The sequence below is a fragment of the Ranitomeya imitator genome, chromosome 3 (genome assembly GCF_032444005.1).
Source record: "Ranitomeya imitator isolate aRanImi1 chromosome 3, aRanImi1.pri, whole genome shotgun sequence".
NCBI lineage: Eukaryota > Metazoa > Chordata > Amphibia > Anura > Dendrobatidae > Ranitomeya > Ranitomeya imitator.
In genome coordinates, this window is record NC_091284.1 from 675,817,308 (window position 1) to 675,838,289 (window position 20,982).

Sequence of the window (20,982 nt, forward strand, 5' to 3'; positions counted from 1 at the left end):
TACTGAGCTATTCAATAAACCTTCTGTAGCTTTGTTTTTGCTGGTGTCCATGTCATCCCTGGTGGCATCAGGCTGTTACCAGGGCAGTTGTACCCCTCCAGGATGGCTCTCATGGCGTCACAAGGTTTACGGTGTCTACCAGCACAGTCCCAAGGGCCTGGAGCAGATACCAGGGCATGTGTAGAGCCGGACAGGGCTGTAGAAGGGCACTGCGTCTTTTGTGTGACAAGGGGCACTGCCGGAGCCCTACAAGATAGTCTCCGGTGGCTACCGGCAAGCTGAATCGGTCAGAGCCTGCCCTCCTGCAGTGAGTCCTGGGCTCAGACCAGCACTGTGCCTTCACCAGATGTCACCCGGATTGGCATGCCACCAGTGCCGCCATGTTATCCTAACAACCAGGCACACGTGACAGACACAAATGTTTGGAGGCGGCTTGGTGAGCATTATGCTGCATGCAGTATCACCTCTAGGACATGTCGCCCCTGGCCAGCTAATCCTAAAATATTATCGGAAAAGCTGCCACCTTTCGGGGTACCGCGTATAAGGCAGCCGGCGTCTGCTTCATGCTCTCGTGGTTCAGGCGGCATGGATGCCTCATCTGGTTCCCTGTATCTTGACATGTTTTACAGTAACAACCAGTGATATGTAACGCGTCATTGGCTTCTGCTGGGTGTCAGTCTTCACTGCAGATCTTTCATTTCTTTCATGAGCCAGAGTGATGGAGGTGAATAATGCTGTTCCTTCTTGCATTGTAGCTCAGGGTTTGTGGAAGGACTGAATGATAACTGCAGTGCACTCGGAATCGATGGGCAATGCTGGGCTCCATGGCGGTCCCCTGAAAAGCTCTTGAAGCTGTATTGTTAAATAAAGGAAAATGTTTTGTACTTTGAGTCGAACCTGTTTCCAAGTCCACTGTATTATCAGCCGTTCCACGCCGCCTCCCAGCTGGATTGACGTCAGCCAGCATGCTATGCATTTATGACAAGGGATAGTTGTACTTGCTTTGCGTGCTCATTGTCTTCTGACTGTGACCAATGTGATGGCAGGTACGCAGGAGAGCCTTTGACAGTGGAAGGGGTGTGGTTGGCAAAGCATCCGCCTGTGAAATAGTGCGACACCTTCCAGGATCGCTCCCAGCAGGTAACATTCACTGCTGGCCCTGTACCTGGTCACAGCTCGTCCCTGTACCTGGTCACAGCTCGTCCCTGTGGTCTTACTCCAGCACACTGGCTCATCGCGCTGCTCGGGGGCTTCATACTGGTAAGAGATGGCGGCAGTGGAGTACGTGTGTGTATTGTTCTATATGTAGCTAGGCCGGGATGGAGCACATGTATAGTGTTACACAACTGTCCTGGGGGGATGTGCGCTCAGCAGGTGCACGCACAACTGTATTGAGACCACTTTATGATTTTTTTTGGAGGAGGGCGTTAAAATGGGCAATCTGATTGCAGCAGACCCCTAGAATGAGTAGGATTGGTTGCAGGTGCAGTCACATTCCTGAGCCCTGTCGTACGGTTCACAGAACAGCTGCTAAATGTTAGAAATCTTTAACTGGGCTTGCAGAAATCCATGTCTACCAGGTCCTCGCTCCCTTTACCAGCTGCACAAGAGGTCTTAAGTTCAGCGCACACTTTGTTTCCAGGATTCCCTGCTTCTTATTAACAATATTCTGTTACATTTGCGGATGATGTGCAGACCACCATTACCTTAATTGTAATGGTCCTTCCATGCAGTAAGTGACTGTGTGCGTGCAATCATTGATATGGCTGCCACCCGCGCACAGAGGGACTGGACCATCCCTTCGCTGTATCAGGTTGGCCTCATTTGGGGCAGTCTCTAGACTGAAGAATTTCTGCGATTTCTTCTATAGAAGGGTCAGTTTACTTCATTAGCGGAGAGTGAAGGCGACTGGATGTTTTTCCATCTGTATGACATTATTCTAACCAGCTTGGTCATGCCATGTATCTAGTCAGTAGGAAATGGCTGAGAATGTGGAGCACTCAAAATATTCTACCAAGGTGTGGTCACCAGGAAGGGTAAAAAAAAAAAATCTTAAAGCAAATTTGTCACTAGAACTCACAATACAATTTACATTGTTAAATTTTTTTTTAAATTGTAAACTCCTCAGTGTCCCTCCTCCTTGCTGCTGCTGAACCTTCTACTGCCAAGTACAAGCTGCATCTAGTAGGGCGCAGTCAGACGGCCATTTAAATCACACAGAGATCGGATCCCAGTGCACAAACTGGCCGCTGGCTCTAGGGACCGAGCGTGACGGCTGCATAGAAATACATGAAGCTGTCGCGCTCCGATCCGATCTACACTGCCATCCGACTGCACCGTAGGGTTGGTGAGCGGTTGGCTAACAGGGAGTCTGTCACCACGTTTATGCTTCCTAATCTGAACACAGCATAAAGTAGGTTGGTTACAGCCATGAGTCACTTACTGGGCTTCTTGCTATAGTTTTTCTACAATAACTGCACAGTCTGCTGCAGCTATGCAAGTCTTCTCAGTAATGAGCTCTTTCAGATGCGGCCCACACCTTTGACAGCGGTAAGGAAAATCGGGGCTAATGAATATTGTAGATTCACAGAACTCTGAGCTCCAGCAGTGATTTACCAAAACTACAGAAAGAAGCTCAGTAAGTGGAATCCGGGTCTCTGCCGCTACTTTATGCTGCTCTCAGATGGGACCACAAAACCCTGCTGACAGGTCTCTTGTGTAGTGGTGAAGTCTCTTACTCTTAGCAGCACTCCTCAAATACTCTTTTAATATCCACATCAGACAGCTGTAAAGTCCTAAGTACACCAGCCTCATCAGGTCTAAGTGATTTATATAACAATGTATGCAGTTCGTATAGTGAAATCCGGTGATAGGTCCACCTTAAAGTCTATTCCAATCAAGACAACATTTCTTCAAAGTTTGGAAAGTCTCAAAAGTGTTTCCTGCTTGGTTCACTAGATGTTATCCTCTACTCCTCCTATATGGTGACACTTTCCTTGGTGGTTTATCACTGGACATTATGATTACAGTAATAGACCCTCACATAAAGGTTCCTGAACAGCCCCCTATTACTTGCCCAGTCTACCTAAACAGTACTGGGCGGAACATTTGGGGCATAGGTAGGTAGGGTGGAATGATCCCATCCCCTTCCCACATGCTCAACAGAAAATGGCCAAAAATTACAGATGCCGGAAGCAGATTCCTGGGATCATGGGCCACCTGGCTCCTGGTATTTGACCAGTTTTGAATTGTGAGAGCATTTTGGTTCCCACTACATCTTGTTTGTAGACTCACATATCCTTCACGCTGGTGACTAATATTCCCTCTGCTTCCTCGTCTCAGCCTCCATGATGCATCTCTGTAGCATATATTTGCAGCTGTTGGGCAAGCGCCTCATGTTGTGTCCATATTTCTTCCAATGCTCGCCTTTCTTGGCAGCGGTCACACCTCATTACGCACGGTGATAGCGTCCAGCTGCAGCCCTGTGGACACAGGAGATCTTCTGTCCTGTACAGTATTGTGTACGTGTCTATACGAGGAAAGACAGCGGTGAAAGTGATTTAACCCGGCGTCCTCCTAATATTGGCGCTGTGCAGAGCGCTCCGTGATGTGAAGGGTTCGTCTTTTAGTCAGGGAACGTAGTGGTTAATGGGTTGTAGAGTTTTTCCAGTTTTAGTAGGTCATGTTGTAGAACGGCCACGCATGCAGAAGTTAATCTAAACTTCCTTGGATCAGTATGCTGCTGAGGTGGAGCCGCCAAGAGTTAAGGCAAGCCAACTACTTTTAATATCTGTCTGCTGGAATGCAAATTGTCTCTATGGGGTGTGATACATCCCACCTTCTCTCCGGATCGTTATGGCTTGTGTCTCTAGTCGAGAATTAGACGCATCAACTTGAACTGAAGATTTTGTGGCTATAGTTTTTATTGGATGGTCTTTGTGTTCAGCTTCAGCTTTACCTCTTGTCTGTTTTGTATACCGTAATTACATTTGGTTATTTTTCTTTTCTTCTGACAGATCCAATAGGCTTTGTCTTTGACGTCCAGTCTAATACTGTCATGGCTCAAGGGGGCTCCTATGAGAATATGAAAGAAAAGGTAAGATCTTCCTGATGGTAGGATATTCTTTTCATTCTACTCTTTTCTATACATTGGATGTCCTACAAAAAGAACTGCTTAGCAATACACGCCTGTCTGGTGTCCGCTGGTCACATCCAGCAGGGTAAGGGCTCGGCAGTAGAGTTGAGCAAATTTGCTTGGATTCCCTATGGCGCCGAATAAGCTGCAGAAGGAACCCGGCTTCCTGGATTGCGCCGGCTGGAGCTGCATGTGTCGCGGCTGTGTAACAGTCACAGCACATGCATGGGGAGCCTTTGGGTGGTTATCCATGCATGTGCTGTGACTGTCACGCAGCACATGCCGGCGCAATCCAGGAAGCCTGGATCCCTCTGCAGCTTATTCGGCGCCATATCTTGCCGAATAAGAGGGAATCCAAGCAAATTCGCTCATCTCTACTCGGCAGCACATGGCCTTTACACAAAATGATGATGTGCTGCCGAGAACAATAACTTTTGCTCGTTCATCAGGTTTCTGACGGCCTGTTTTTATTTGCCAATATCAGGAGCAGTTCTTGATAATTATGTCTGTGTTCCACAACCTAGAAACGCTTATTCCTGATAATCATGCAGTGTAAATGCACCGGAAGACGCATTAAGTCATAAACATGTCCTCTCGACTCAAGATAAGTGACACGAGATCACTAACTTTGAAAATGGAAACAAAACTTTTTTACTACTTTTAGACTCTCCTAATACAAGGGTCGTTTTTTTTTTTCTCTAAAGTTCAATCATTTGCGCCACTTGTTTCAAACTATCTCAAGTCTTAAATACAGGTGCACAAGGAAAGACAAATCTGTACTTTCGCACCTGTACGTTTAGGCTATTTTCACTTTTTGAGATTCATTCTACAGATCGTGTATACGGAGATTACATCACTGCACAGAATGTTTAGCCACACGGCTATTCCAAGATTTCCCTTGCGATTATGTAATCCTATTGTATGTAAACGGACACTAAACCCTCAGTTTCCCATATCTACATGTTATCTCTGCCGGGGAGCAGTCATTTCAGGTTAGGGAGAGGCTGATTATGGGAGAATTATCGGCTGCGCGATCAGATAATTACGTGATCTCTTGGAGCACGAATGTGTGAATGCTATTACGTACTGACTTTTATTGTTCCTTTGCTGAATCCTCAATATAATTTTACGACACAACTTAAATAATCTTGTCACTTATTTCTAGATTAACGCAGTGCGTTCTGTCGTCCCCAATAAGAGTAACAATGAGATCATCTTGGTGCTCCAACACTTTGATAACTGCGTGGACAGAACCGTACAAGCTTTCATGGAAGGTGGGTTGTATCCTGTGTGCATGCATCATGATTGATGGCTACAGGGGAATCGCTCTGCAGACGGGCTGGTTTATATAGCAAAATCTTTCCTGACCTTGGCACAAACCTGACTTACTACTGGATATTTGTCGTTATTAATCAGAAACTTATTGTACAGTTTTACATTTGAGGCCACATTGTCCTAATTCCATGCAAGATTATTTCTCGTATTTAACTCTGATTTCCAAGCATATGTCAAAGTCCTGCTTCTTGTTTACCCTCGCCCTATTTCCACCCACTCAATTTCCCAAGACCAGGTTCTGTCTAAAAAATAACTTGTTATTTAATCTGTACACAAGTTGTACGATAGATGCCACAAACGTAAAACCTCACAGTTCTGACCTTTTACAGAAGATGTCCCGTTGTGTGGATCTAGCGGAGAGGCATATTGTGGAGCCATTGGGAGTTCTTCCAGCCCCTTACTATGGCGCCATGGACACCGTGTGCCCTAGGGTAGTGTCTTCATACAGCATCATATGGAAATTTTATTCTCAAGAAGTTTTTCAATATGAAAATACAATTTTGTATACAGCATCTGATGAAACGTCACTTTTTTTCGCCCTGTTAGATCATTGTACAGTCTGATGAAGAAAAAAAACTATATGCCTGTATCAGACACCTCTGTAGGTGCAGTATCGTGGCCTCCAAAAAGACTTCTCTGTTCTCTAAGATTATTACATATGTATAATATGCTTCTTGTACATCGTCAAATGGTTTGTCCACTTTGGACCCCCTTTTTCATTGTAAGCCCCCCAGAAGTCAGATTGTGTGGGAGGGTCTTGCTGCTGAGCCTTTATCTCCGCACTCTTCTCCCCATGTATTTGGCATTTGTTAAATCGGCCAGTGTTAGCCTTTTTTTGAAAGGTGATATATATTTATAGCAGATAACCTCTATACCATAGATTCTTCAAGTGCATTTTTTTCTTGTGTTGATGGCTTAATATCAATTTTGTACTAACTGTTATTAAAATGGTTCGCTTTACTAATGAGTGCAATCTGATGTGGAGTAAAAGTCATGTGCGATCCATAACTCCTTTACTTAATTATACATCTGTATACAAAGTGTAAACCTAAATTTGCAGACACATGTTAAAGTATAGGTGGGCTGTTTTTCATCACTGGTGATATGATGCATTTCTTCTTTTTTTCCCAGGCAATGCAGTGGAAGTTCTAAAAGAATGGACAGTTTTGGGTAAAAAGAAGGTAATGATCATATAGGTTCTTAGATTACCCAAACGTTCATTGAATGTCTTAGTCTACAAGTTTAATGACCTCGTTTCTTCTAGAGAACTGAATCTGCTCTAGGTGCAGACCCAATGTAAATGTTATCTTATTACATTGGAGCCCGCAGTGGACACACAAATTGATAGTTTTTTACATCATTTCGTGATCAAATGACATGAATTTTCAGTTATTGGTTATAAAAAGGGAAACGTCCTGGAAAACTTCATGATGCCAACTTTTCTTAAGTGTGTATATAATTAGTAAAACTAGATAGGTTGTGTAGGATTTAGTGATAATAGCTTTGTCCCTTTCAAAAACACAAACTAAAGGTACCGTCACACATAACGATATCGTTAACGATATCGTTGTTTTTTGTGACGCAGCAACGATATCGTTAACGAGATCGTTGTGTGTGACAGCGACCAACGATCAGGCCCCTGCTGGGAGATCGTTGGTCGCTGGGGAAAGTCCAGCACTTTATTTTGTCGCTGGATCTCTCGCTGACATCGCTGGATCGGCGTGTGTGACGCCGATCCAGCGACGTGTTCACTGGTAACCAGGGTAAATATCTGGTTACTAAGCGCAGGGCCGCGCTTAGTAACCCGATGTTTACCCTGGTTACCGTTGTAAATGTAAAAAAAAAAACACTACATACTTACATTCCCGGTGTCTGGTCATGTCCCCCGCCGTCAGCTTCCCGCACTGACTGGTGAGCGCCGGCCAGCCGTAAAGCACAGCACAGCGGTGACGTCACCGCTGTACTTTATGGCCGGCGCTCAGTCAGTGCAGGAAGCTGAAGGCGAGGGACATGACCAGACACCGGGAATGTAAGTATGTAGTGTTTGTTTTTTTACATTTACAACGGTAACCAGGGTAAACATCGGGCTACTAAGCGCGGCCCTGCGCTTAGTAACCCGATGTTTACCCTGGTTACCCGGGGACTTCGGGATCGTTGGTCGCTGGAGAGCTGTCTGTGTGACAGCTCTCCAGCGACCAAACAGCGATGCTGCAGCGATCAACATCGTTGTCGGTATCGCTGCAGCGTCGCTTAGTGTGACGGTACCTTTAAAGAGAACCTGTCACCAGGTTTGGCTAATAAGAGATACTGCAATCACTTTTCAGGGCTGTATATCTGCCCCCAACCTGACCTGTAAGAGAAGAAAAATAACTTTAATTATTATCACCTGCGGGGCGGTCTGGTCCAGGCTCTCTGCTATTTCACTATTTTGCAACCTGTGTGAGACTTCCTGTCTCAAGCAGAGATTTACTACTGTAGGGAACTGGAGACTTGGAGTGTGCAGCATGGAAACACATGAGATCTGTGCTGCCGTCTTCATGCTGTGCATTGTCATTACTGGGTATTCGGGCATTGCAGGGGGTAGCTAGAAAAAACTAAGGTAAATCTGTCACTGACTTCTTATGAGGGAGCTACAGCTGTCTGTGCACAGTATGCAGCGAGAGATCCAGGTTTGCCCTTCACAAGCAGCTTCTTATTTTACAAATTAATCCTTTAGAAGCCTCTGTATTCTTTTATTTCCACTTCATAGTACAGAAGAGCATTGTATTACATAATATTAACCCATTATCTGCCAATGTCCTTTTTTTGGGACACCTAATCTTTAGCTTCCAGCAACTAAGATTTTATCATTTTTATAATTAGGTCCAATTTTTTGTGTTGTTTGTAAAATGAATGTTTTCAAAATAGGAAATCATGTCATTGTCATTTTTAAATGAATATTGGGATGCCCTTTTCTGAAAAATCCGTTCTTGTAAAAAATTTAATTTGGCAAGTAATGGGTTAATTACATAAATTGCAGTATGAAGTAAGGGTCAGGCTCATAAATCTTCACCCTTGATTGACTGATTCATTAGTAAAGACCAGAAAAATACTCACTAGATTTTTGCACACAGTCTGGTGAAATGAGTCAAAACCCATTTGTACTTGAGAAAGGTAATCAGCAGTTACTTTGGGTTTTTCGTAACCAATAAGTCCTGTTTAAGCTAGACCATAGAGGTTAAACCTCGTGAAATTATTGCTGTACTTGAGGGCCGTGTCATGTGAAAAGTCTATTTATCTAGAATTATTTACTGTGCAATCATACGGCAATTTCCACTTTACAGTCAATGTAAATGTCAAGTGCATTTCACATGAGATAAACCCATAACCAGAATTCCCTGACAATGGTTAGATTTCCACCGACAATATTTTTTCTTAATACTGCGTATTCCAAGTCATATCTCCTGATCACTGTAAAGTTAATTCCCAGGATGATGTATTGTGTGTTATGAAGCAAGTTCCCTTACCCAAAGCGTGTTCCTCCACGACCATTCTAAAGTGTGTTCCTCTGGCTGCCCTGTGTGTAACCACAGCATTTGTCTCTGATGTAACTTCACATTCTCCAATAGAATAAGAAGAAGAAGACGAAGCCCAAAGCTGAGCCTGCACCTGCCACCAATGCAGTGGAGCCTGGAAAAGCAGCGTCTGCGGAGCTGGAGAAGAACGCAGCATCTTCTGACAAAAGTGGACTCAATGGTTATCACATTAATGGTTCCACCCATGACACGGAGTCTGTGGATTCACTCAGTGAAGGCTTGGATACACTTTCTTTAGATGCCAGAGAACTGGAAGACTCCGAGCCAACTACCCCTGTTGTAGCCAATCATTCTGGTGAGAGAGAAATTGAAGTGCTGAGCATTGAGGTCATTAACTTTTGAGGGTTGAAATATAAGGGGATGTGTGCTATAAGCAGCATGTGTGCCCCATTATGACATTAGTAGAATGGTGGGGCTATCCCTGCACTAGGTCAACACTCTGTTAGTCAGAATAGAGCGTCTGTGCAGATGGTTGATGATCTCCCCTTTTAGAGGGTAGTCTCTCCAACAGATTAGATTTCAATGTGTTGCTGTAGGAGAAATGGACACAAGCAGGGACCCACCATGATCAGCTTTATTTTTTTCTTTTTACGTGGTACAGGACTTCTACCTTTTTATGAATATTTATAGAACTTCATATTTTGACAATACAAGTGCAGGGGAATCTGTACATATTGGCCGAACCATGGGTATTATTTGGATTTTTTTCCACAGTAATGGTGAGAAAAATCATTCTAGCAATGACTTGCATCATCCCTTACTACTCTTCATGTAAACTGTGGTCTTCTCTTCACAGCCTCTACGTTTCAAAATGGCCGTCCAGATCTAGATCTCAAGCTGTCTGCTCCTCGCGTTCCACAGAATCGGCAACAGAAAGCTGCCCCCTCAGACTATAGGCACAGCAAAGCTCGCTCTGGAAGCGTGTCTAGCTCTCAGTCTCTGTCTTCATCTTTAGCAGAGGATGTCCAGTTATCCTCAGGATCTAGGAAGCTTGGTAAGATAAGTGAAAGAAGCACTCCCAACAAGAATACTATTCCCTTAATCTTTCTAAATGTGTGCATGGAGTGTAGTTGCATTAAAATTCCTACCAATCGCCGGGTTCCAGTGGTGCTCATGTCCTCTTCTGGTGCACATAAATTCGAATCGGACTCACAGGGGTTTGTGTGTGGACCAGAAGTCCATTTAACTATGTAAGTCTCTGGAGCTTCCTTCTGGAGCTCTATATGCTTTGGTGGAAGTAGCACCCTGGTGTGAGCCGGCAGACGAGAGCAGCAGACACGTGACCCAGAAGAGGACCGGAGTGGCACTGGAAACTATAAAAGGTAGCGTTCAGTAAGTATTTTAATGCAGCTACACTACATCATGTACATATTTAAAAAAGATTTAAGGTATAACCTTTATTGTCAGGAGTGCTTCTTTATCTAACGTGTTATCCAGACCATCTACCTTTTGAATCACAGTCTAAATGGCGAGAATGAAGATCGTAACTGAAAATGGTAACTGGAAAAAAAGTTCACCAAGAATATTTTGTTTTTTTCTTTCATTTGCCTTTTATGTGCAGAATAGTGATGAGTGAGTATACTCATTGCTCGGGTTTTCGAGTGGTCTCCCAAGTATTTATGACTGCTCGGAGATTTAGTTTTCATCTCGGCAGCTGAATGATTTACAGCTACTAGCCAGCTTGATTGCATGTGGGGATTTCCTGGCAACCCCCACATGTACTCAGCCTGGCTAGTAGCTGTAAATCATTCAGCTGAGGTGACAAAAACTAAATCTCCAAACACTAACAAATACTCAGAGGTCACCCGAGCAGCTCATCACTAGTGCAGAACAAAAGATATAGTACCATATTCTAGCCCGACAGAGGCCAGAAGGGCACTTGACCCCTCTAAGGCCATGGTCACACGTTCAGTATTTGGTCAGTATTTTAATTACCTCAGTATTTGTAAGCCAAAACGAGGAGTGGGTGATAAATACAGAAGTGGTGCATATGTTTCTATTATACCTTTTCCTCTCTTTGTTCCACTTCTGGTTTTGACTTACAAATACTGAGGTAAAATACTGACCAAATACTGACCGGAGCTTTATTGTTGATACCAGGAAATCGCCTGCTATACACATCAAATGTGGGGCTGGAATGCGATAGACCTTTACAATCACTGAGACAAATTATCGACTGAAGATTGAAATAAATTGTGTGGGCTGCAGAATACTGCGTTTACTCTGCATACGATATTCGCATGTATGTTATTTCACAGGTGCTAATATTGAGAAGTCTGTGAAGGACCTGCAGCGCTGCTCTGTGTCCCTGGCGCGGTATCGTATTGTTGTGAAGGAAGAAATGGATGCCTCGATCAAAAAGATGAAGCAGACCTTCTCCGAACTGCAGAGCTGGTAAGCGGGCTGTTAGTGAAGTGTTGGAAAAACGTTTTCTGTAAAACTGTGTGAGAAACTGTTGAGTTTTTCGAGGGTGAAGGACAGCGAAGTATTTTGACTCCAATTAGTACGGTCACAAAAAACTGCTTTTTATGTTTTTTTTTTTCTTCATTTCTATTGTAAACCTTTTTTGGATTGTTGTAAACCTCATTCAGATAAATATATTACATATATATATTGAATATCCCACAAGTGTCTTTTTATTTTTTATCCCCAGGCTAAGCAATACTTATCTAATTAAAACTAGTGTTAAAGGGCCTCAATAAAAATGTTACGAGCGACATGGATGAGGAAGGAATAACAAACTAAGGCAAAATCGCTTCTTTTCACCCCCACGGATCCAGCACAGGTTAAGCTGCGCTACGACCAAAAGCCACGATCCTACTGTGGTCGGCTGTAGCAGAGAGGTGACTGGAGCAGCACATCTGAGAAAGATAGTTTTTTATTTTTTTCCTTTTTAGGGAATTTTTGTTTTTTTACACAAGTAATTTGACTTCTAGTCACCTGCACATCGTTGAACAGCAGCCATATTAAAGGGAATCATGTATCAGACACTGGCTGTATGATTTGAGCCATATATGTTTCACTCTGAAATGCCGTGGTGTTTCTGAGAAATACATTGGGCACGATTCATGAAGACCGGTGTTGTTCACGCCGGTCTTGAAGGGATATACTGAAGTCAGACACTCCTGATTCATGAAGAGGCATACGTCTCATCATCAGTCAAGTGCATCAGACAAGTGGCATACACCTCTGTGTGCGCCTCCCCACAAATCCTACTCCAGTCCTATCAGGAGTAAGGCTTGAGGCATATCGAACGCTGCTGCTCGTCATGAAGTCGATGAGTGAAGATCACCACGCCCTTGTACCGCGCCACCCCTGCCCACTTTGTCATAGCAGGGCAAAGGTAGCATGAGAATGCCGAAAGTGGCAAAACTTCAGCGCAGCCTCGAGTTGCGCCAAAATATGTGACACTTCAAACCTTTTTTGACAAATTGGCCCATAGCTTTTTAACCACTTCTTACCGCACGCTCCCTGGAGTGACCATGTTTTCCCTGGGTGCATGTATAGGGAGAGACCTGTGTTTCCTGGGCAGATCAGCCCCCAAGGACTAGTTTCTCTGATGCGTATTAAACTTTTCCTCTGAAATGGCGCAGCTTTAAACATATACGGCAGAAATCACATATCCAGGGTCTGATACATGCTGCCCGTGGATTGGACAGCATGTATCCGCTGTCAGGGCCCCCTTTAAAGTTAACGACATGTTATCCTTCTATAGATGGAGGCGTTTTGGCTGACAGTAGGTCCCATTGTTGGCTGGCATGACATATCAGAAGTGTACATTAGTACCAGTCTTACACAGAAGACTGGGTGTAGATTTGTCTTATATTAGATAGTGCGAAGTATCTCCAATATAGTAAAATGGAAAAATGTTTGGCTCCTCTACTAGCACTAGGCACAATGCGTAGATTTACTATGTAACACCGATATTTCCTCTATAATAACATGCTCAATCTAGGTTGTGAAATATCATGTACAGATAGCATGAACACTTCCTGGAGTCACTGCCTGAACCCTAACTGTGTGGAAAGTACAATCACTTACAAAAAATGTTTCTTTTTTGTCATGTAGCTGAAGGCAAAACAGTACATTACCTAATGTCCAGAAGGTAGTAAAGTAAGGGCATGTACACACATGTCTACATAAAATAGGATTGGCCACCATTCATAGATGCACGAAGTGTAGCTTCTCAAAGCTGACCTAGGCCATATTGAGACGAGCAGACTGCATCCATTGTAACTTCTGATTGGTTATATACTGCATCAATGGTGGTGGTCATATAATGGCCTGATTAGCCCGGCTTACCAGGCTTCTATGCTAACGGATCACTAATATGATTGTTCTGTATACTTACAATGTCATACTACTTGGAGCATATCACCTTTTTACACAAGACCTGTATTTTGAAGAGCAATGATTATGAAGGGAATCTGCCTCCACATTTGACCTATCTAAACTATTAATATGGGCATACAGGTTATAGACTGCTGAGGAGAGTGATACCTGTATATCTCCTAGCAGATATCTTGTGGTGGATAAATCGTTTTTTATCACTTTCTGTAAATGACCTGTTCCAGGCTATGGGGAGGCCTCCAGAGATTATTACATATAACTGGGAAGTTACCAGTGTGATGTGTAATGGTCGCTCTCCTGATCTCACTGCAGAGCTGTGTGTGATTATACCCAACACATCTGCAGGTTCCCCTCAGCTCCGTCTTCCATCTCAGGGTTGCAATATTTTTTTCAATTCAGCAGAGAGAGAAGCAAGAAAATGTGTTTGCAACATATGTTCCATTTCTCCTGTGCTGTGTTAGTTACTTGTCTCTCACTGGTAACTCCTTTTATTTAACCCCTTTCCGACATCGGGCGTAGTAATACGCCAATGTTGGACTTCCCCTGTTTGATGAGGGCTCCGCTGCTGAGTTCGCACCTTTCCAGGCACATGTCAGCTGATTTATACAGCTGACATGTGCCTGCAACAGCTGCGGGTGGAATCGCGATCTAGTTAAATGCTGCTGTGAATTTTTGACAGCGGCATTTAACTTGCGCTTAAACCCCCCCATCGGTGACCCCGTAACATGATCACTGGTCACAATCAATGGGTCGGCCTGACAACCAGAGGTCTCCAGCAGACCTCTTTGGTTGTCATTGCTTGATTGCTATAAGCGCCGCCCGGTGGCTCATAGCAAGTTAGCATTTCTGCTACACCCAGTGGATCTGATCATCGCCTGTATGTAGCAGAGACTATCAAAGTACTGCAGCTTCTAATCTCCCATGGAGACTATTGAAGCATGAAAAAAAGCAGAAAAAAAGTTTACAAATATTACAAAAGTAAAAAATATATAAAAGTTCAAATCACCCCCATTCGCCCCATTCAATGTAATAAGGGGCGATCAAAAGATCGAATCTACACCAAAATGGTATCACTAAAAACGTCAGCTCAGCGCGCAAAAAATAAGCCCTCACCCAGCCTCAGTTCACAAAAAATGGCTCCCTTTTTATGTTTTGTTTTGTTTTTATTTTTTACCAAAATTTGGAAAAAAAATTTCACCACTGAAATAAAAGATAACCTAGACATGTTTGGTGTCATTGAACTTGTAATGAACTGGAGAACAATAATGGCAGGTCAGTTTCAGCATTTATTGAACATGGGAAAAAGACAAAAACAAGAAACTACTGTGGAATTGCACTTTTTTTTTTTTGCAATTTCACCTCACTTGAAATTTTTTTCCCGTTTTCCAGTACATGATATGTTAAACTAATGGTGTTGTTCAAAAATACAAATTGTCCCACAAAAAAATAAACAAGCCCTCACATGACCATAATGACAGAAAAATAAAAGAAAGTTATGGCGTTGGGAAGAAGGGAGCAAAAAACTAAAATGCGAAAACGAAAATACCTCTGGTCGTTAAGGGGTTAAAATAATCTCGGGGGGGGGGGAGGGCTGAGTCCTCATCCAGGCAGCGTCCGTCCGTCCTCGCCAGAGCCTGGAAGAGGTCACTTGCATAAAGTAATAAAAGATGATTTCTCAACAACAAGGCCTCTGAGACACACATGTGACTTTTTCAGCAGTCTGTAACCTAAGTATGCCCATATTAGTTTAGATAGGTCCAATGTGGTGACTGGTTCCATTCAATGCCAGCATGATTGCTCTAATCCCTCAATGAATGAGCATTTTGCTTTCTTGTCAGGTGATTGCATGTTTACAGAATTCAATAATTGGGGAAAGATTATCGGATAGTCGAAATGGGTCTTAAACTTTCCACTAGTCCTTACATTAATAATTGGAATTGCGATAGGCAGTAAAGATTAATTATCTTCCCTGTCGGCTAAGCCAAGATCTAGACGTGTGTGTTTTACAGTCTGTATATGGACTGAGCGCAGTTCTCCCGACACAAAGGCATGTGAGTTGACAAGTTTGGGTGGGGACCCGTCCTAAGGCTGGGCTCCTTCTTCTGTACCAGTCTCCTGTCACTTACGTATGCTCCATGATTTGCAGTAAAGATTCTGCCCGACTCCTCCTCTCTTTCACCTTCTTCTCGTTTGGATGATGAGAATAGGAAGGTTGGAATACTCTGAATCGCCTCAGATGCTGCTGCCATTTCTGGACACGGCGTTGAAGTGGTTTTAGTCTCCTTTTTACGTAGGCACGTCAGTCGTCTGCATTTTGTATAATTGTATGTGAATATATACTGTGTGTATCTCTATGTACCATATGTCTATATAATTGCGTCATCTTATAATATGTATACGTTTGGGTCCAGCCTCGGACTGGCGAACAGGAGAATCCTCCGGTGGGCCCCTGTGTAGGAGTGCACCACCACCCTCTTATATTAGCAGTACTTGGTACAATACACTTCACTATGTACAGGCAAAGGCAGCATCTTAACAATCTACTCAGTGTATATCTATAGAAATGTCTGAATGTAGCTGATAAGTGGGGCCCTAGAGTTGATGTTTCTGTTTTGCCCTTGGCACCCCAGTCCGACACTGTTTGGGTCCATATGCTTTAATTCCGCTCAGCTCATCTATGTTCCCTAATTCCTGTGGTTGTGTCACGGTTTCCCTTTATGGGTGTGCTTTGATCCTGCGCTCATAACTTTCCAATAAATCCAGCCGTAGTGGTTTCATTCTGTCAGTCACGGCTCGCTCTGCTGCAGTCGCATTCCTTTTCCCCTTTTCAGTCCTGTGTTTCGTTTCTTGCTGATCACGTGTTGACTGTCGGGGAAACATGGCCTTGGGCTGTTTCAGTTCTTCAGCACCTTTGTGGTATGAACCTGCCCCACCAGTACTGCATTGTGCAGGTTTTTATGACCTGTGATAACACCCGCCACCTCATACTGGCAAATATGCACAGGCTCCGACCTGGGAATCTCCGCTATTCAGCCTCTATTTTTTATGTGCAAATCATTTGTAGTTTAAAGGGAATTACTTTTTATTACATTGTAATAAGTATCCATTACCAGCCTCATTAAGTATCTAGCTGAAGCCTTCCGCAGCATTTCTTTAACCATTTGCCGCCTTGGGAACTTTTTTTTTTTTACTTTGGGATCTCAGAGGCATGAAGTTTGAGAAGTGATTTTCTTTTTTTGGTATTGCCACATAGAAACACTCATACAATAAGGCTGTGTGCACATGTTCCAGATTGTTCGCATATTTTTCACGTTTTTCGTTATAAAAACGCATCCATTAAGCATCCTATTAATAGAATGCAATCCGCAATTTTTGTGCACATGTTGCGTTTTTTTCCGCAAAAAAAAACGCATTGCGGTAAAAAACGCAGCATGTTCATAAATTTTGTGGATTTTTTGCAGATTTCCCGCTATATTAATGCATTGGGAAGCTCCGGGAAAAAATGTGAAAAATCCGCACAAAAAAACACAAGGAAAAACGCGAAAAAAACGCAAGCGGATTTCCTACAGAAAATGTCCGGTTTTGTTCATAGCCTAAGACCAAATATGGGTCAGTGTGAATGTGTCTTATAAAGGAAAAGCTTGTCCACTTAAGGTACCTTCACACTAAGCGACTTTAGAACGATAATGATAGCGATCCGTGATGTTGCAGCGTCCTGGATATCGATATCGTTGTGTTTGACACGCAGCAGCGATCAGGATCCTGCTGTGACATCACTGGTCAGAGCTAGAAGGCCAGAACTTTATTTCGTCGATGGATCTCCCGCTGACATCGCTGAATCGGCGTGTGTGATGCCGATCCAGCGATGTCTTCATTTGTAACCAGGGTAAACATCGGGTTACTAAGCGCAGGGCCGCGCTTAGTAACCCAATATTTACCCTGGTTACCATTGTAAATGTAAAAAAAAAAAAACACTACATACTTACATTCCGGTGTCTGTCGCGTCCCGCGGCGTCAGCTTTCCTGCACTGTCAGCGCCGGCCGGCCGGCCGTAAAGCAGAGCACAGCGGTGACGTCACCGCTCTGCTTTACGGCCGGCGCTTACACAGTGCAGGGAAGCTGACGCCGCGGGATGCAATAGACACCGGAATGTAAGTATGTAGTGTCTAAGCGCGGCCCTGCGCTTAGTAACCCGATGTATACCCTGGTTACCCGGGGACTTCGGCATCGTTGGTCGCTGGAGAGCTGTCTGTGTGACAGCTCTCCAGCGACCACACAATGACTAAACAGCGACGCTGCAGCGATCGGCATCGTTGTCTATATCGCTGCAGCGTCGCTTAATGTGGTACCTTAAAGGTAATTGTGTGACAACCCTAGAAATGTCTGTGCCTCCTCTACATTGCCGGATCCTCCAACAGCAGTCCTGTTTACATGCCGGTTTTACGTACACAGCAACTATTTACCTGGAAGCTTAGTTCATATGGTGGAGAAAACTCCATCTCGCTCAGATGTTTTGGCTTTTTGCCAGCTGGAACCTCCTTCAATAAATATTAAGGAGAGAGCTTGCTCCAGCTTCAGGCCGGATTTTTTAGTATTACTGTTCCAGCTAGGGTGGTGGCTTGCCCTTTACTTCATAATGGATAAAATGGCACTGTGTGTTTGTACAAATAATTGAAAAACATGTTTGTTTTTTTTGTTTTGTTTTTTTCATTGAAATATTGAACAAGTAAATTACATGTTATCACGAACTGGAACATAACAAATCCATCTAAAAGTTGACATTTCAAGTGCTGTTTTCCCATTTGCTTCACCCAAAGATTGGTGAAATTTGAATAGGTTCACCCCTGTATTATTAGAGTCTCAGAAATCTTCTTAAAAGTGGGGGGAGTACTCCTTCCCCCCGCCCCAATCTATTTCTCGATAGTCTTCTTTGATACAAAACCATGGGATAGTTTGCTTCCATCTGGAGGATAACATTCTAAATGAAGATTGGCTCCTCCCCAGCAGATATTGACGCATTTGGTAAAAAATAATTGTTACACCCCTAGAGGAAAAAAAAAAACAAATGCACGCCCAACCGTGCAATTAAGGGTGGGTGCTGTGTCCCCCTATTAAGATTATAGAGAAACAGATTTTATGGGGAATACTAAATATCTTAATTTCTCGGTCGCTTCATTGGGGGACACAGAACTATGGGACGTCCTAACGCTGTTCCTGGGGTGGGAAAATAAATAATAACACCAAATTTTCCACTCTTGCTCCCAATAGAGTTAATAGCTATATGGAAATCTAATTTATATACAAAATGAAGTGCTGAAAACTCTCGGAGAGGCACAATTGGTGAAAACGAGAGCCTCCAAAACGAGACTAAGGTCACACGGATCAAGGGGAGGCCGATAGGGTGAGCAATATCCCCTGAAGAAAGGTCCTGACCTGAGGTCTAGAGGCCATATCTCTCTGAAACAAGACAGTCAAGGCGGACACCTGTCCCTTGAGAGAACTAAGCGCCATGCTGACTGCAACAAGGAGAGCCGTACTGGCAGAGAATAGGACACTAGCAAAATTCTAGAAGACTCACCAGCAATAGTATTCCTTCCAAGTGCGGTGATAGATGCGCAGTGAGGAGCACTTCTGTATCCCGATCATGGTTTTGATGACTGATTCTGACAAACCCGCTGCCCTCAGAATCGCGGCTACAATAACCCTGCAGTTAAATTGAGGGACTGTAAATTGTGGTGGAAGAATGGACCCTGAGACAGAAGATCTTGTCATTAACGATGAGTCCAAAGGACATCTGGCAAAAGGTTGAACATGTTTTCGTACCAGGCCCTCTGAGGCCAATCGGGCGCGATGAGGATAACTGGAATCCCCTCTGCCTTGACCTTGATGAGTCTGGGCAGAAGAGGTAGAAAAAGGAATAGGTAAGGCAGGGAGAAATAGGACCAGGGAATTGCCAATGTATCAGTCACGACTGCCTGAGGATCCCAAAATCTTGCGACAAATTTTGTTACCTTGTGATTTAGTCTGGAAGCTGATAGGTCAACATCTGTTGTGCAACCCGCCGCCGACAAATCTACTCAAACATCCCTGAGTAAAGAACCCATTCTCATGCCTCTACTTGCTGGAGGCTCAAGAAGTCTGCCTCCTAGTTCTCCACTCTGGGTATATGAACCGCTGATATCAGAGAAACTTTGTCCTTCCGATCTCAGTGTCTCTGCCACGTCTGGCATAGCAGATAGACTCCTCATCCCTCCTTGACGGTTGATATGGACCACTGATGTGCAATCCAAGCACCAGGTGCTGCCAATGTGGAAGAGCCAGATGGACAGCTCTGAGCTTCAACAGATTGATCAGAATGATTCTCTCCTGAATGTTGTAGGATCCCTGAACCAGCAAGTGCAGACGACAGGCCCCACCCGATAAGGTTGGCATCTGTGGTAGAATCTTCCACTGGTTGGGTTGAAAAGAGGGACCCCGGATTAATAGGGGAGATGTTAACCACCACCTGAGACTAGGCGACAGTAAAGTTGAAGGAGAACTAGATGGTCTAGATACTATGTTGACGTGTCCCAAAAGTGTTTTCTGTAGGGGCCTTGAATGAAATTGTGCAAATGGGACTGCCTTGAACGTTGCTACCCATTGTCCCCAAGACTCTCATGCAAAACCAGAGAGAATGCCTCTCTGGCCGCTTTAGAATTTGGACAGAAGATTGCAGCTCTAGCCTCTTGTCCACTGGAAGGAAAATTGATATTTGAACTGTATCGAATATCGTCACTAGGAACCAAAGCTGCTGTGTTGAAACTAACACAGACTTTGCACTATTGACAATCCCTCCGAATTGTTCCAGGGAATCTAGAACAATCTGCAAATTCTCTAGATTCTGGGAAAAGTAAGGCGCTTTGACCAGAATATCATCCAGGTAGAGGATTACCACCAACCCCCTTTTCCGCAGAAAAGCCATGACTGGGGCCAGGACTTTTGTAAACAACCGGGGTGCAGTTGCCACAGCCTTAAAGTCCTGAACTGAAAAATGATCCTGGTTGACTACAAAGCGAAGAAATCGCTTATGAGCCAGAAAAATTGGTACGTGAAGATGGGTATCCTGGATGTCTATCAAGGACTGAAACTCCCAGCCTCCATGGAAGCTGCGACAGACCATAGCGACTCCATCCTGAAGTGATGCAGCGGTACCCTTTTGTTCAGCTGTCTTAGATCCAAAATTGGTCGTACCAAACCATCCTTTTTGGGGATGGCGATTAGGTTTGACTAGAACCTTCTGAAAGATTTTGAAGGAGGAACCCTCATCACTACTCCTGCTTGAAGCAGGGAAGCTATCGCTTGATCAAAACTGGCTCTTCTACAGAACAGGCGAGACCCCTGGAAGGGTAAATATATAACAAATCTGCTCTCCATACCTTGAGCCATAAAATACGATGAATGGCCACACGATTGCTTGCTCCCTGTGCTGAGTATTCAGCAGCATCTAATGATGCCGAACATAAATATCTGCCTGCGCGATCTGATCCACAATATCTGCAAGGCCTGCCGCTTGGGAACCAGCCAGAATACTGCGCCATAAAGGCTTCA

At 44.0% G+C, this 20,982-nt stretch overlaps 1 protein-coding gene across 2 annotated transcripts in view; it reads left to right on the forward strand.

Moving 5' to 3' along the window:
- Positions 1 to 20,982, forward strand: part of SPATS2 (spermatogenesis associated serine rich 2) — a 128,594-nt gene that overhangs the window by 99,021 nt on the left and 8,591 nt on the right. The window contains exons 1-7 of one of the 2 annotated variants that reach the window (XM_069758365.1): positions 1,001 to 1,260; positions 4,017 to 4,096; positions 5,301 to 5,409; positions 6,602 to 6,651; positions 9,079 to 9,340; positions 9,842 to 10,039; positions 11,304 to 11,439. In XM_069758365.1, the coding sequence (XP_069614466.1) occupies positions 4,058 to 4,096; positions 5,301 to 5,409; positions 6,602 to 6,651; positions 9,079 to 9,340; positions 9,842 to 10,039; positions 11,304 to 11,439 (794 nt within the window). In that variant the 5' untranslated portion in view covers positions 1,001 to 1,260; positions 4,017 to 4,057. Of the gene's footprint in view, positions 1 to 1,000; positions 1,261 to 4,016; positions 4,097 to 5,300; positions 5,410 to 6,601; positions 6,652 to 9,078; positions 9,341 to 9,841; positions 10,040 to 11,303; positions 11,440 to 20,982 lie in introns of those variants that run through there. The other variant, XM_069758363.1, reaches the window with a different exon arrangement.